The 18,428-nt window shown below is 39.9% G+C and overlaps 1 protein-coding gene across 1 annotated transcript in view; it reads right to left on the bottom strand.

Moving 5' to 3' along the window:
* Positions 1-18,428, bottom strand: part of TRPA1 (transient receptor potential cation channel subfamily A member 1) — a 140,461-nt gene that overhangs the window by 59,899 nt on the left and 62,134 nt on the right. Inside the window, exons 10-12 of the mRNA XM_082259330.1 lie at positions 11,289-11,389; positions 11,015-11,184; positions 3,345-3,509 (exon numbers count right to left, since the gene is read on the bottom strand). Of these exons, the coding sequence (XP_082115456.1) occupies positions 3,345-3,509; positions 11,015-11,184; positions 11,289-11,389 (436 nt within the window). The remainder of the gene's footprint in view (positions 1-3,344; positions 3,510-11,014; positions 11,185-11,288; positions 11,390-18,428) is intronic.

The following is an 18,428-nucleotide window of genomic DNA, read 5'->3' on the forward strand; positions in this document are numbered from 1 at the left end:
TAAAATGATCTGACACAGGAAATAGAAAGCACAGCCTGGGTCATTGCTAGATTTTTGTGTATCATGCCATTTGTCTGTCCAGTGATCATGGACTACATGAAAATGGCTGCCCCATGCATTCCTTTGGGGAACTAACAAAAAATGGCTGTCCATGTATTGCAATGGGAGAATACGGTGCACCATGCAGTCTCACGGACCCCCAGACAAGAGGCATCGGAGGGTCCCTAGGAAGAGACCCAACCAGGACAAAGCCACCCTCATAGGAAACCGCCGCAGCGGCTGCAATATTTCCAACCCCCCCCCCCCCCCCCCCCGGAAGTAGGAACCTGCTATGGGTAGGGGAAAAAACTTAGAGGGGGTAGGCCTATTATCCCAGAGGCCAGGGGAACTGAGGGAGCCTCAAGGGTCTGACTATTCCAGAGAGGGGGTCCACGTCCACCCCGAGACTGCCAGAGGATTGGGGGGACAGTATTACTCACCATACCACAGTACCAGGTGGGCGCCACTCTGAACAGTCCACCTCCCACCCGGGGTGGGGGTGCTGCCAGCTAGGGGGTACGCTGCGACTCAGGGCATTCCAGGTCGATCGTGTCCCAGCGAGACTTGTCCACTCGCAGGCTCGTCCCCATCTATCTGTCGTGACAAGTCCTAGGTTCTGGACTATAACCTGCTCATGCTCGCTGGCCAGGCTGGGAGACCTTAAGGATCTAGAATATCCAGTCCGTAACCACAGCCGGCTGTTGCTTGTAGTTCTCCAGGAACTCTAACTAGTGAAAATAAAAAATCACAAAATAACACATTTTTAAATTAATAGCTGAGACCGAACTCCCAGCAGGGAACTAGGTCCTATTCCTAAACTAGGCAGAAACTAACTAGAGGCTGTAGCAGAGTGTGTGGGGTTATGCTTGCAGAAAGAGGCCCCAAAGGCGCGGTAAAGCTTTTTCCTGCCTAGTGTCCTATTCCTGATAGAAGGAGCATAACCCAATAGTCTAAGAAGATATGGAGCTGCGTCTGTCAATGAACAATAGAGAAATAATGAATTTATTTATTTATTTTTATAAAGCCTTTATTGAGTTTAAATAAGGCAGTACAAAAACAATACATGGTAACATAGGAATAGGCAGGACATAGTAACTGAACAAGAATCGACAAAGCGAGTTTGTAACCTAAGAGATTGTTAACATTAGATAACTGCAGCATGTGGAGCAGGGGAAACATCCTTGTTGGTTACTGTATAGCATTGGGTTTGGGGAGGAGTCTTATAATGAGGGAAACCCTTCAGTATAAAGCATGAAGGCAAATGACACACCACCAGTATGCCCCTCCAATTATATGGACCAAGAGGGATTCATACAAAAGTAATTTTTTTCCCCACCACTACTTTTTCTTTTAGCTGGCTTTTCAAAATACCAAACACAATAGTTTAGGATGGTATTAAAGGTTTAATGTAGTTTAAAACTTCTGGTTATTAAATAGAGGTCTACACATGAGACCAAAAAGAGGGTAATTTAAGGGAAAATGAGGGACTTGGTTTGAAAGATAATAGTCCATATTCCTATTGACCAGTTAATCTTGCGAGTAGCTATATCCAATGTGATGATCTAAAACAGCAGCTGCTAGCACTTCCCACTTTCCCATATTGGTGTGCATAATAATTAAACGAAACATAAAATGTGGTGCGCTTATTTTGCCTAGTGTAAATGAAAAGATAATGTAAAGTGTGATCTCTACAAAAAATTATCATTAAATATTTCCAAATCCCTCTCTCCGTGATTACTCACACCAGTGTAACTATACAATACTGTTGCAACAATGCTACCAGTGAGCCATATAAATTGAATACACAACATAAGTGCCTAAAAAAACATTTTGAGATTATGAATAAATAGATATTGCTGTCTCTAATGTAACTTCCAGTGAAGACAGTCTATTTATTTTGCCAAATGGCTATCTACCTGTGGCCCCTTGTGATTTTCACTCCATTCTCAGCCTTTATATTATTTTGTTAATTTACACTGGGTAAAACATTTTATGTTTTGTTTTGTCCATATTCCCATTGCATACGTTCCTGGAATGTGCTCTCCAAAGTACTGGGTACTGTAATGGATTACTGGAGCATGCACGACACAATGTAAATACTCACCAGCACACCACGGATCTTCTATTAAGTCCAAGCAGTTTTTGATTGAAAAAAGATGACATCACAAACATAGTGCATTGTTTCGGAGCCTTGCAGGACCCCTTCTTCAGGCACATGCATGGCTCCGAAACATGCAGTACTTTGTTTGTGATGTGATCTTTCTTCAATAAAAAAACGCTTGGACTTAATTGAAGATCTGTGGTGTGCTGGCGAGTATTTACATTGATTCAAAAAGAAAGACAGTCCCTCCAATTGAGGGACAGTTTGGAGATACAGTCAACATTTTTATAATGATCTGTGTTCATCATCCCAAAACTGGAGCTAAAAATTTCTTTAAAGAGGCTCTGTCACCAACTAATGCCTATTATAACCAACATCTTTAATTAAAGTACTCACATTAGAATTCGCTAGGCTATATTCACAGACACATCTTTTTGAGATGATCTAGATTAACAGTTTTTGCAAATTGTGTATCACACTCCCAGCCCCTGTTAGGGCTAGGGAGGGGTAGCAGCTGTGTGTGTCTGGATGCATTATAAAATTAAAGTGGGCTTGATTTACTAACTTGCTTATGCATTTGAAATGTATCTTCTATCTCAGGGGTCTTCAAACTATGGCCCTCCAGTCGTTCAGGAACTACAATTTCCATCATGCCAGTAATGTCTTTGAATGTCAGAGTTTTACAATGCCTCATGGGATGTGTAGTTCTGCAACAGCTGCAGGGCCGTAGTTGGAGGATCCCTGTATCTATTTGCTGTTTGCAAACATCTGTACACAGGCTACAATGTAATTTTTCAACAAGAACTACTATTATAAGATATTACTCCGCTTTAGCCTCCTACCAGCAGATTAGTGAAAAGGATGGAAAAGAAAGGCATCCATGCACCATAAAAAAAAAGGTCTATAGAAATTGATCAGCTTTAAAGCAGACAGCTAAACACACACTTGAGATGTTGAGCAGGTATGCTATTTTGCCAGACAAAAATGTGTGTTTCTGTCTATCTAGTACTGAGTTTACAGCAAATATGAGCGTATAACCTGTTGGTTTCTAAGGTTCGTTCAGGTTCCTTACAGACATGCTAAAAGTGCCCCATTGATGTAAAAAATGCTTTGCTATGTTTGCAATATTTGCTATTTGTTACAGCACATTAGTGTTCTTTGTGAGCATACTAAGTTTCCCATTGATACAGACTTATTTTATTACCTTAACATGAGAGCTCCCTTCTTCAGCAGAAGAAAAACTATTCTGTCATGGCCATTTTCTGCTGCCAAGTGCAGAGGTGTCATTCCCTTTTCATCTGCCTCATTGAGAAGTCGGGCATCCTGCACAAATCTCAGAAGTCTATCACAGGTGTTGTAACGGCCATAGCTGAATTAATGAAAAAAATCTGAATACTTAAATACAATAAGATCATGTACTAAAATCTAACAGGGCATAGTGGAAATGTAAAACAGGTCAAGTAAAAAGAATGAAAAGCTAAGCTGCCACTTCATTAACTATGATAACGGCGGTAAATGATCAATATAAATAAGAAGCAGTGCTAAATCCGAATAGTGCAATCATAAATACTCATTTGATAAATAATGTGGCATGAAAACAACTAAACATGCAATGAAAAAAATATGAGCAAAATATATCATTGAAAAAATATGTAGAAAAAAATCAATCATATGAAAGAGATATAATAAAATAAGTGCAACATCCATTGTTAGGTGAACATAAAAGAGTCCTTTCAATGAAAAAGTCCTTTCCAATATTTAACAAGAGTGTCCATGAAGTGCAAAAAAGTGTATAAGGGACATTGATTGATGAAATCCACCAAGTACTAACACTTAACATATGCTTCTTACCAGATAGCATCTGACGTTCGGCCTACCCTGGGAAGAAGTTACTGATGACAAAACGTGTCAGAAAGGCTGTTACTGAGGACATCATGCTTCCTTAGATGTTACTCATGGTGTTCCTTTCTCATGAGCTGACAGTCTGCTGTTTTTTTTACTAATTTGTGCCTGTTAACAACTTATCGAAGGTACTTCTTATATATTTTAAATAAAAGTACTTTATCGTTAGCAGGCTTCACTTTACTTGTTCATTTTTTATTTTTTTTTAAATTCCCGATCCATTTGGAGCTGCTGTTGAGCAGCCACCGTCTATCTCGGATTCCGGGTTATTTTGTGCTTATATGAATATTATAATTTTATGGTTCACGCTACCTGGGATCTGACATTCGGCCTGCCACTGGGAAGAGGTCACGATGAAGAAACGCGTTGGGCTTGGCTGTTACTGAAGACATCACTCTTGCTTAGCCATTTCTCACAGCATTCCTTTCTCATTAGCTGACAGTCTGCTGGTTGTTGACTCGTTTGTGCCTGTTTACAACTTATCGAAGGTACTTCTTATGAATTTTTAAATAAAAGGATGTTAGGCTTTACTATGCTTATTCATTTTTTTTATTCCCAATCCATTTGGAGCTGCTACTGAGCAGCCCCCGCCTATCTTGGATTACGGGTTATTTTGTGCTTTTATGACCATTATAATTCATGGTCCACACTATCTGGTAAGAAGCATATGCTAAGTGTTTGTACTTGGTAGTGGATTTCATCAATCAACGTTACTTATACACTTTTTTGCACTTTATGGACACTCTCGAAACTAAATGTGAAAATATGGACTTTGTAGGCACATATATAAAAAATATAAAATTTTGCTCATACAAAAAACAGGGAAACATACAGTGATAGGAGTATTAGCTACTGCATAGCGTCACAGCCACGCCGATATCCCCTGAGGGGTTTTGGTAATTACTGCTATCCCCTTCGGGGAACTGGCCATATGACCATAGTTGCTATTAGGGTTTATGGTTTTTACAACTTGTAATTGTAATTACAAAGTCCATATTTTCACATTTAGTTTCAAATTCATCATTTGGATGTGGCACATTGTTTACCCTTTGCATTCAGGTTGCCACCCCTGGAAATGCACAATCCAAATTAATTTAAATTATGGACATTCTTGTTTAATATTGAAAAGGACTTTTTCATTGAAAGCACTCTTTTATGTTCACCTAACACTGGATTTTGCACTTATTTAATTATATCAATTTCATATAATTGATTTTTCCTACATATTATTATTATTATTATTATACAGGATTTATATAGTGCCAACAGTTTGTGCAACACTTTAGAATATGAGGGAAGAATATAAATTTATTCAATATTCAATTTTGCTTATATTTTATTTACTGCATGTTTAGTTGTTTTCATGCCACAATATTTACCTTATAATTATTCATGATTGCACTATTAGAATTTAGCGCTGCTTCTTATTCATATAGTTAAAATGTACTGTAAATAGTAGCAGTAAAAATACACATGAATGTGTATTTGATTAGTTTGATGAATGCAAGGTAAATAATTAAACTTGAAGTTCAAAGCAAACTCTGTTTTTGAATTTCAAATAGATATATTTAAAAAGAAAATGGATGTCTACAAGAGAGTTGACATGCTTTCTGAGTATGTGCCGATTGTCATAAAATAAGGGACCAATTGAGAGACTAGAATGTTTATATGGGCAACTGTGTGGCAGATGAGGTTAAATGTAAAATTATGCGTTTTGGGGCTAAGAATATGCATGCATCATACATAATAGGGGGAATACAACTGGGGGAGTTAATAGTGGAGAAGGACCTGGGTGTTCTGGTAGATAATGAACTTAATATTAGCATGCAATGCCAAACTGCGGTTTCCAAAGCGAGCAAAGTCCTTTCTTGTATTAGGAGAGGTATAGACTGCAGAGAGAGAGATATCATTTTATCCCTGTATAAATCATTAGTAAGACCTCAGCTGCAATATGCAGTTTGGTTTTGGGCACTGGTTCACAAAAAGGATATTGGGGAACTAGAAAAAGTGCAGAAAAGGGCAACCAAACTGATAAATGGCATGGAGAAGCTCATCTACTGTTTGAGAAAAGATTAGCTGAATTGAATGTATTCTCTCTTGGCCAGAGAAGATTAAGGGGGAATACGATCAACATCAGGGGAGGACTAACCGGTCAGTCAATTCAGTCAATTCAGCGGGAGGGGGCCTGCCGGCTTAGGGTTGCCACCTGTCTGTTTTTTTTTTTTCTGTCTGTCTGGCAATGGGCGGCGAGTGCCCTGTGATTGACGGAATGGGGTCATGTGTGGGCGGCAGACATGAGCGTTTGTGATTGGCCAGCAGAGCTGGTCACGTGTAGAGGTGGGCTGGCCAGTGGGTGATCGAGGCTGCTTTCTTCAGGAGTCCTGCCTCACTGCCTGGTGCGCACTGTGTCTCCTGAGGTCTCTCTCTCTCTCATCTGCTCCCTCCCCCCTCTCTGTTAACCCACCCCTCTCTGTCAGCACCCCCTCTGTCAGCAACCCCCTCCCCCTCTGTCAGCCTGCCCCTCTCTGTCAGCTCCCCTCTCTGTCAGTCCGCTCCTCTCTGTCAGCCTGCCCCTCTGTCAGCGCCCCCTTCTCTGTCAGCCATCCTCTCTGTCATTGCCCTCCTTTGTCAGCAACCTTCTCTGTCAGCACCCCCTTCTGTCAGCGCCCCCCCTGTCAGCCTGCCCCTCTCTGTCAGCCCCCCTCTCTGTCAGCCTGCTCCTCTCTGTCAGCTTGCCCCTCTGTCAATGAGAATAAATTTAGAGGTAAGTGGCGCTGCCACAATATAAATATAATAAAATGGGTAAGGGTATATACATCTAAATCTGGGGCCAATAAATAAATATTATAATATATGAGAATAAAAACTGATGGATAAAAATGTATGTGTCTAAATCTGTGCAATAAAGAGTATTTACATAAAAATACAAATAATTAATACTAATATGAGTGATGATATAAATACAATAAATAAATTAGTGAAAGGTAGATGTGAATGGATGCTGCCAAATAGATATAGAAAAATGTATAAAATAATCTTTGGGTGCACAATATAAAGTGATCACATTAATAAATATTGGGCCCACTCAGGTGATAGTGGTTAATTAAATAAAGTGCATAGTCAGAGAGCGTGTTCAAATAAAGTGCATATACAGTGCTCAGAATAGTTGAACCACTTATTATAAATGTGTATAAAACCAGTAGCCTCAGATAAAAAGTCCATAGAGGTCAGCAGCAATAAATATATATAATAGTAATCACAATTGAGTCCATACACCAAATCTAAAACGACTCCAGGGAAAGTGAGGAAAAAGTGGATTCCGGGTGATAAATAGGGATGGGGTTGCTCAATGAAGGAATAAGTGCTCCCCTCCTCTTGATCCCGCACTCACTAGAGGGTAACACCCCTACAGGGGTAGCCAGCGTGATATATATCTCCTGAGGGTCCCTCCAGTGCTTGACCAGATATCCACTTGTTCCAAGATAAGAATCAGTAGCCAGTAAATCCTCAATAGTATACCGATACAATAGTAATAGGGAACCGTATCCAGGAAATGTGAAGAAGAAAAAAACTCCAATAGTGAAGTATTGCTAATAAACTTTCACTTTATTGTTAAAAACGATACATGGTACTCACATTTAGCATTAACAGACGTGCATATATATATTTAGGGACCGCAAATCCCTCGTGTAGCGGTGTAGCGGTGCACTTCCGGGACGCGATGCGCTCCACCGACCGGATATGCGTCTCACTCACAGGGCAGCGGAACTGACGTGACCACGCTCTACGTGTTTCATCATCAATTACGTCATGACGTCATCAGGAGCAACACGCTGCTCCTGATGACGTCATTGATGACGAAACGCGTAGAGCGTGGTCACGTCAGTTCCGCTGCCCTGTGAGTGAGACGCATATCCGGTCGGTGGAGCGCATCACGCCCAGTAAGAGCAATGCTACACCGCTACACCGCTACACGAGGGATTTGCGGTCCCTAAATACATATATGCACGTCTGTTAATGCTAAATGTGAGTACCATGTATCGTTTTTAACAATAAAGTGAAAGTTTATTAGCAATACTTCACTATTGGAGTTTTTTTCTTCTTCACATTTCCTGGATACGGTTCCCTATTACTATTGTATCGGTATACTATTGAGGATTTACTGGCTACTGATTCTTATCTTGGAACAAGTGGATATCTGGTCAAGCACTGGAGGGACCCTCAGGAGATATATATCACCCTCTAGTGAGTGCGGGATCAAGAGGAGGGGAGCAATTATTCCTTCATTGAGCACCCCCATCCCTATTTATCACCCGGAATCCACTTTTTCCTCACTTTCCCTGGAGTCGTTTTAGATTTGGTGTATGGACTTAATTGTGATTACTATTATATATATTTATTGCTGCTGACCTCTATGGACTTTTTATCTGAGGCTACTGGTTTTATACACATTTATAATAAGTGGTTCAACTATTCTGAGCACTGTATATGCACTTTATTTGAACACGCTCTCTGATTATGCACTTTATTTAATTAACCACTATCACCTGAGTGGGCCCAATATTTATTAATGTGATCACTTTATATTGTGCACCCAAAGATTATTTTATACATTTTTCTATATCTATTTGGCAGCATCCATTCACATCTACCTATCACTAATTTATTTATTGTATTTATATCATCACTCATATTAGTATTAATTATTTGTATTTTTATGTAAATACTCTTTATTGCACAGATTTAGACACATACATTTTTATCCATCAGTTTTTATTCTCATATATTATAATATTTATTTATTGGCCCCCTGATTTATATGTATATACCCTTACCCATTTTATAATTTTTATATTGTGGCAGCGCCACTTACCTCTAAATTTATTCTCATTGATCTGATATACAGTAGCTTTGCTACATTTTGAGGTAGGCTGCAGCCATCTTTAATTTAACCATAAGCGCGGAAACTTTTTACTCATACCACTATTGCCCCTCTGTCAGCCCACCCTCTCTGTCAGCAAGCCCCTCTCTGTCAGCCACCCTCTCTGTCAGTGCCCCCCATCTCCATCAGTGCCCTCCCTTTTTGTCAGCCCACCCTTCTCTGTCAGCCTGCCACTCTGTCAGCCCACCCCTCTCTGTCAGCCCCCCCCTCTGTCAGCCCGCCCCCTCTCTGCCAGCACCCCCCTCTCTGTCAACACCCTCTCTCTGTCAGTCACCCTCTCTGTCAGCGACCCCCACTGTCAGTGCCCCCTCTATGTCAGTAGCCCCATCTGTCAGCCTGCCCCTCTGTCAGCCCCCCTCTTTGTCAGCAACTCTCTCTGTTAGCCCCCCCTCTCTGTCAGCCTGCCCCTCTCTGTCAGCAACCTTCTCTGTCAGCATGCCTCTCTGTCAGTGCCCCTCTCCATCAGCATCCTCTCTGTCAGCCCCCCATCTCTGTCAGTAACCCTCTCTGTCAGCCACAGCAGGGTGCACCATGCCAGCCAGCTACCCTCCCATTAACCCATAGCAAGGAACCAGGCAAGCCACCCACAGCAGGGTGCACTATGCAAGCCAGCCACCCATCAACTGACCCATAGAAGGAAGTCAGCCACCCAGAGCAGGATGCACAGTGCCAGCCAGCCACCCACCCACAGCAGACAACCAACCACCCACTGCAGGGAGCCAGCCAGCCATCCACCCACAGCAGAGAGCCCACCATCCACAGCAGGGAGCCAGCCAGCCACCCACCCACAGGAGCCAGCCAGCCACAGAGGAAGTTGGAGCCAGCCAGCCCCCCACAGGAGCCAGCCACAGAGGACACGGTAGCCAGCCAGCCAGCCACAGAGGGTTGAGGAAACAGCCAGCCACAGAGGAGTTGGGAGCAAGCCACAGCTACAGTACCCACAGGTAAGATAAGAGGAGCGCTACACAGTGCCAATTATATTTCTACTTTGTGAGAGGTTTGAGCAGGGGTGAGAGTCATGGCACAAGGATGGGTCCAGTGAGGACCAGAGTGAATGAAAGTGTCCACTGTATACTCTGTTAGAAAGAGGCCTCCTCCAGGTCCCATTATACTCTGTTGTAGTCTCTAATGGGGCCAGGAGGGGATGCTTTCTAACAGACTGTTTAATAGACACAGTTAGAGAGAGACCCCCCCCCCCTCTAGGTCCCATTATACTCCTTTGTAGTCTCTAATGGGACCTGGGGGGGGGTACTCTTTCTAACAGACTATCATGGACACTGAAAGAGCCCCTGTTAGAGAGACCACCCTCTGTTAGACTCATTTGTACTCATTTGCAGTCTCTAATGGGTCCTGGAGGGAGGTTTCTCTCTAACAGAGAGACTCTCTAATGGACACTGTTAGAGAGAGACACCCCTCCAGGTCCCATTAGACTCTGTTGTAGTCTCTAATGAGGCCTGGAGGGGACGCTTTCTAACAGACTCTCTAACGGTCACAGAGAGGACCTCTGTTAGAAAGACACCCTCTCCAGGTCCCATTATACTTCTTTTTAGTCTCTAATGGGGCCTGGAGGGGAAGTTTTCTAAATTCACACTCTAATGACCACTCAGAGGGCCTCTGTTAGAGAGAGACCCCCCCCCCCTCCAGATCCTATTAGAGTTGCCTGCTTCACTTCCTGTATTTTGTTTATTGTAGAATGGGAGAATGGGAAGAGATTGTGAGAGGATCCCAGGGAAAAGAAAACTCCTTAGGGGAGTATCTTTGTGTTTGAGTGCATTTATACACTTTTTATTAAGTGTTTTTAAATTAGATTGGGTTAAAAAGTATGTATATATATATACATACATATATATATATATATATATTGTATTTGACTTATAACACTTTACTGTATTTGCTTTTATTCATTTGTGCAAAATTTAGGGGGGGGGGGGCCCTCATAGGCCGCCTTTGCTTTACTTGGTCCGGGGGCCCTGAGTGTTGTCAGTCCACCCCTGACTGTTATTGTTTAGTATACAATATGGTGATCTTACCAAGCAGCAAAATGCAAAGCTGATCTTTTATCCTTGCTCTTAGAATAAAGGGACCCGTTAAGTCCCATTATGTTGTTCACAGAATTTGGAACTCCATGACGACAGGCGTAATGCAGAGGTGTACAGCCATCTACATCTTCATCTCTAACAAGTAGCTTGATGTCTTCTCTCTAGTGGGGCACACACATACATATATATACTGTAAATAGATAATTTAAAATGTCAACCTTGCCATATAATTACCATTTGTGAAAACATATACAATGTGACATACCTGTAGAACTTCTGGTGTAATGTTTTTTAAACCTCCAGACTGTAAAACTATCAGGTGAAGAAAATTACGGCCATAGTTATCTGCCAGCTGTACATTTGCTCCTAAAACAGAAAGAAGATGCAAAGGCAATAATGTTACCATATTTGTAGATTTCTTGTTCTTGTTTCCTTCTGCACACCCTACATTTTGATGGACCACAAAGTCTTTAAAACTGACAGTTATTTACATAATTTATTTCCTACTAGTCAAAAGCCAATCAAACACCAAATCCTGAAAATTACAGATTATTTTATTCACCTCATATACATGTAAGCAGATGAATGTACAATTCACAAAATGTGACTGTAATTCAGAATTTCAAGACTTTTGGCATGTTAAAAAAAATAATAAAAAACAGAATTGCCAACTTTTCTCATCACTACATTCTACAGCATGTGATTATAAATAATGTACATATTGGCCAGGATTAAAAATACATATTTTTAGCCAGGTAAACATAAAATATTGCATGGTAATAGTCTTTATTCACCATTTAAGCAAGTGTGGGGGGGGGGGGGGGATTTAGGTTTCTTCTTAAATGTTATTAAGTTTCTCAACCTTTAAAAAAACATATTGTTTACATAACTCAATAGTGTAAGCTGACATATATACACAAACACAAGTAAATATGTCAGGACAGTGACTCCTCTGCTCTGTCCCTCTGAACAATTCCATCTGAGGTTTCATTGAGCGACATCATTCTGAAAGGAGTAGCCTAGTGCTGTGTTCTCTCTTTAGAGAACCCATTATGCTCTGAGAATCCTGGTTCTCATATTAAATGTTTATGCAAAAAACAAAGTTTGTATAGAGAGCTAAAGATATAGCATTTTAGTTTTAAACTTGAAATGTGTCTGTGCATGAGTTCTATGAGCTTGCTGCTGCTTTCTCTGTGGTCAATATATACATCAAAAATTCAGAAATCATTCAACTTGATGTTAAGTTTATGGACCTAATGATTCCCTTCAAAGTTAGAACTCACATTAGTAGACATGTGCAGTTTGTTTCATTCCAAATAAATATTTGGTCAAATTTTTCATTATTCGGAGATTCGGATATATTTGAATCCCTGAATTACAGTACAAATAAATTTTACCGAATTCTCTGAATAACGAAACATAATTGGACCCAATTTCTGAAATTCTAATTGAAATTCAACTCAAATTTTACATCGAATTATATTCAAATTCGAACTGTAAACATATTGTTGAAATCAAAGACTGTGTGTGTTATTAGTGTATCATTTCTAAATAATGCTGTTTTTGTTAAGCCAAGCTGATTTAAATAGTAATTTTAATCATTTGATGGAGATTTTTATTTTGTTCATTCACTTTGCAAAAAGTAAAATTGATAAAAAGAATCCAGTAAAATATATATATTTGAAAGCATTATTTTTTCTCAGCTGGCTAAAACTCCTGCACAGTATTGTACATAGTAAAACGTTGAAAGTAAGATACTACTTTTATTAATTACAAACACTTTGCATATTTTAAACAAATGTAATAATACAAACAAGATCAATACATATACATAACAATTAGATGTTTGGTTTCTTGGCTGATGCATTTGAATCGAAAAAAAACCCCAAAAACTTTCAATTTGACCGATTCGAGCAAAGCAAGCAAAAATATGTAAATTGGAAGAAAATTCTAAAAATACATAGAACTAATTCAGAATACGAATTCCAAAAATGAATCCTGAATACGAATTGAATGAATCAACCAAATTTAAAGAAACTAAATAACTAGATTAACAAATCTAAATGAAACAAAGCACATTTTTTTGTAATGCACATGTCTACACATTAGTACAATAGTTTTGAATTCTAAGGTGAATCTTGCAATAGTTTATTGCAATCAGTATATTATTTCTTATAGTACAAAATAGTGAAATACAGACTGACAGACAATAGACAGTGATGTATACCAAACCATGAAAAAATATTTGGTTTGTAACAGAATTTTTGTGGATGTTGGAATTATATACACCCACCACTTCACATGTATTTTTAGAATAGACATTGATATACAGAGAAACATGTGGGTGAATTGTCAAGTAAAAAGACCCAAATCATTGCCTGTGTGTATAGGGTCTAGGATAATAACATAAGAGTCCAAAATTTGTTTCTTCTAAACAGAGCTAATTTAAGTTCCTTCGGGTTTTAGGCGGAGAGGAATGTGGCCAGTGGCTATATACCCAGATTAAGTGGGTGTGGGTGAATTTTCAAGTAAAAAGACCCAAATCGTTGCCTGTGTGTAGGGTCTAAGATCCTAACATAAGAGTCCAAAATTAGTTTCTTCTAAACAGAACAAATTTAAGGTCCTTCAGGTTTTAGGGGGAGAGGACTGTGGCCAGTGGTTATATACCCAGAGTCAGTGGGTGTAAACAACGCCTTGGACTTGGTAGACAGTGAGAGTAAAAATATTACATAGCCCCAGTGGTAAGTAGGAGGAATAGGTCCCCATCATTGATATTATTGGGAGTAATAATGCCCCATTGTTGGTGTCAGTAGAAGGAATGGTGCCTCATCAATGGTGTCAGTGGGACATATAGCGTCTTGTAACAGTGGGAAAAACAGTGCCCCAATTTGGAGACCACTGCTTTATAGTAACTTATGCGGCTGCTAGGAAAAAAAAAAAAAAGAGGGTTTATATGACCATATTTTTATATGCAGACTGGTTGCTTTTATATAGAGCATGGAAATTCAAGATGACAAATTATAACTTTATAAACTAGTACACCACAGGAGATGCATTACACTGTTTAGTACAAATCTAGAAAAGCAGAGGAAACCTGTTAGTTTTATTAAACTGTCAAAACTAAATGAGTTTTTCTAACATGCCTGCTAGCTGTGATACTTCTTTACTATGTTATAAAAGGATAAGAGAATCCTAGATCGTATACATACACATCCAACCTCAGCCACCTCCAATCTACTTCAAACCTACTTATACATACTATGTACAGATTCTTACAATAAATTCAGTGGGTGACTAGCATTATAGTTTACTTTTGTTATTGGTTGAATAACACAAGAGCAATCATCACCTTTTGATTTGAACCAGCAAGTTTGGATTATGAGCTTACACGTGTGTAAAAATATAAATGAAAGCTATTTGTATATACTGTATCCAGTCTACTGATATATTCTGCATTTTATCTAAACCGTTGCTTCCTAAATCAGAATTAACCATTTACATTGACATTATGACAATAAAATAAAGTCGTATTGTCTTAATTCATAATAGGGAGGAACTGAAAATGTCATGAATCAAATAGTAAAGACAGCTCTATATTATCAGTCAAAGACATCTGTACTTCCAGATCATCGTTCAGAACAATGAATGGGGAGAAGTAATCTAACATGACTGAATCATGTTGACAGAGTCATTTCTCAGACAGGTAAATGGAGAAGTGAGTAGTGAAGAGTGCCATATGCTGTTGACAGGATCACCTTTTGACTTCTAATGTATGTACTGTAGATTGTGAACAGTATTGTATGTATGAAATACATTAATTGGAAGCTTAAACAGTGAAGGCTTAATCATAACAGTAATCTGTAAATTCTTGTTTTTTCTATATACAGTATTTCAGTATCTCGGATACACAAAAGTGTCATTCTGTGGTAAAGTATGTCTAACACCAAGATTTGATTTTGATTTTGGATAGAGTGTGGTATTTTTAAAGCCTAAGTTCAGCCAAAATCGCAAACAGGAAAATTGGCACAAGGAACATACCTTACAGTCCATATAGTGTGTCCCATGTGCTGACTCATAGTTACATAGTTACATAGTTACATAGTTAGTGAGGTTGAAAAAAGACATCAGTCCATCCAGTTCAACCTATGATGTGTGTGTGTTTGCTTTTAACCGTACATTGTGTACCCCTGTATGTTGTGGTCTCCAAGGTGCCCATCTAATAGTTTTTTGAAACTATCAATGCTTCCTGCTGATACCACTGCTTGTGGAAGAGAATTCCACATCCTTACCGCTCTTACAGTGAAGAACCCCTTACGCATTTTAAGGTTAAACCGCCTTTCCTCTAGTTTTAGTGAATGGCCACGTGTCTTATTGTATCTCCTCTCTCTGAATAGTTTGTTCCTTATGCTAGGGTCTCCAGTACAGTATTTGTACATTGATATCATATCCCCCCTCAATCGTCTCTTCTCCAGAGAGAATAAGTTCAGTGCTTGTAGTCTTTCCTCATAGCTGATGTCCTCCATTCCCCTACTTATTTTTGTTGCCCTTCTCTGGACTCTTTCCAATTCCAGCACATCCTTCCTGAGGACCGGTGCCCAGAACTGGACAGCATACTCCAAATGTGGCCGGACCAGAGTCTTGTAGAGCGGGAGAATAATCTCTTTATTTCTGGAGTGAATCCCCTTTTTTATACATCCCAGTATTCTGTTGGCTTTGCTTGCAGCGGCTTGGCATTGAATGCCACTGCCAAGCCTGTTGTCTACCAGTACCCCCAGGTCCCTTTCCATCCTAGACTCACCCAGAGGTTCCCCCCCTAGTGAGTAGCTTGCTTTCTGGTTTCTGGCCCCCAAGTGCATTACTTTACATTTTTCAACATTAAACCTCATCTGCCATGTAGTTGCCCACCCCGTTATTTTGTTCAGGTCCGCTTGTAAGGTTTTGACATCCTGCATAGATGATATTGGCATGCTTAGTTTAGTATCATCCGCAAATACTGAGATTGTACTAGATATCCCCTCCTCTAGATCATTTATGAATAAATTAAACAGGATTGGTCCCAGGACAGAACCCTGGGGGACCCCACTTTCCACACCCGCCCAATCCGAGTACTCCCCATTATTTACCACCCTCTGGACTCTCCCCTGGAGCCAGTTCTCTATCCAGATACTCACCCTATGGTCCATACCTACCTTCCTTAGTTTGTACAGCAAGCGTTTGTGGGGAACAGTGTCAAAGGCCTTTGCAAATTCCAGATACACCACATCCACCGGCTTACCTTTATCTCCTCTCCTCTTCTGTTATTGAAAATCTTGCTCTGTCCTGCCCTGTCCACCCTCTGCCACTATACTCTTCCTGGTGCAGCAGGGGTAATACAACTAATGGGCTGTCACAGGCTGTCTTTAGGAGAGCCTGACTATGACTGCCTTTTCCACCCAGTTCTGCCAGTCATAGAAGCCATACTGCAGCTTCTATGAATGGAATAGACATGTATAATTTGTTTCGGTCTGAATATAAATTAGGACAATTTTTTGGTTATTCAGAGATTCGGATGAAATAGTAACGAATTTTGATGAAAGTCGTTTATTTTGTTTCGTATATTAATTTGTTAATAAATTCCAAATTTGGAACAAATCAAATTCACATTGTTCTAAAAATGATCGACCAATTTGATTTCTGTGTGAAGAAAAGCTAATTGTTAAGGAACGGGCCGGCCGCTGTGTTATTAACAACCAATAAATTATCAGCTGTCTGCGGGCTTCCCCACTGACAGCTAAAATGTAAACAAAAAAATGCCAGAAATAAAAAATAAAAAAAAAAAAGCATGGGGAAACCCACAGCCAAATAAAAAAAAATGGTGTAGGGCCCCCAAAGATCATACAAGACCCTTATCCTAGCATGCAAGCCAGGAAAGGGGGGTAAGTAAGCGCCCCCCCCCCAAACCATACCAGGTCATACATCATTCCCTGATGAAGTCACGTGGTGCGTGACAAAACTCGTAGGACATAAGCGGAGGCACACTGAAATTGACGTGGCATTACAAGTACATTACTTGTGAACTTTATACTTTGTACATTTTTTAAAAAGTGAGTAAAATTAGCTGTTTTTAATTGTAATAAACCTTTTAAAAATTATTACACCATGGAGAGTCTCTTTTATAAATATAACTAAAACAGATGACATCGGGAGGGACTTCCAGAATCACATAAGAAGAGACACTACTTTACCATAGAAACCAACAAGTTGGAAGATCAGTAGAGGACCCCTTGAGGTACATGGAGTACTAGGAAAAGATACCAATATATGCTGTTACCTTATAGCAGTAAGGTAGGAAGCTAGCGAACACCTAGGTTTCACAACAAGTGAAGTAAAAGACATCACTTAGCATTTTCCTATATGAGGAGGCATATACTATCCAGTCAAAGCATCTTAAGAGATTGCATTTTGTATTTTTGGACTCATATTCTTTTTTGTCTCACATTATTATATCAGTTTGTCGTTTATACACCAGTCGCACTGTATTGGTGGATATATATTACTTGCACTATTTGTCTTTATTTGATTGCATTGTATGTACACAGGCACTGCTTATTATTTTTATGTGTTAGTATTTGATATGTGGAGACCAATGTATGGAATATCTGACTTTTAAATATGCCTAGTGGCTTTTTTGCACTAGATTTGTATGTTTACCCTTCTGGGAGAAGTACACTTATGAATTTTATTTATCTACATTGTTGGGCACAAGTATTATATTTAGTGGAATACTTACATATTTATTACGCAAGATATACTTTTATTATATCAACGCACCACCGACACTGTACTATACCTTTCACTCACTAGGCATGGATTGGCTAGTCGGTGTTTGCAGCAGTTAGCTATCTTTCCTTAGATTAAGTGAAAGCACGGGAGCAACCAATCCTAGTTGATAATACCAAGCCGAATTCCCTCAAAATTGGAGGGGAGCTTTGGGGCAGAGCCCCCCCCCAAAAAAAAAATATTTAAAAAATGCCCCCTGGTGTAGATCTATAGTCAATCATGATGGCTGCTGCACACAAAAAAAAAAAAGAACTCCGGCTTCATCGAAGGCTCACACCATCTGCCTGCTCTGCCACCTGAAATTTCTTAAATAAAGATGCCCCAAAGCACCTTGTCCCCATGTTAATGGTAACAAGGCCTCTTCCCCACAACCCTGGCCGGTGGTTGTGGGGGTCTGCGGCCGGGGGGGGCTTATCGGAATATGGAAGGCCCCTTTACCAGGCCCCCCCTATATGAATGAGTATGGGGTATGTAGTACCCCTACCCATTCAGCAAAAAAGTGTGAAGACACAACACGAGTTTTTGACAATTCCTTTATTAAAAAATGTTAAAAAACATCTGGAGTAGATCCGTTTTCATTTACGAC

Source organism: Pelophylax lessonae, assembly GCF_965119305.1.
Source record: "Pelophylax lessonae genome assembly, chromosome: 5".
Classification (NCBI taxonomy): domain Eukaryota; kingdom Metazoa; phylum Chordata; class Amphibia; order Anura; family Ranidae; genus Pelophylax; species Pelophylax lessonae.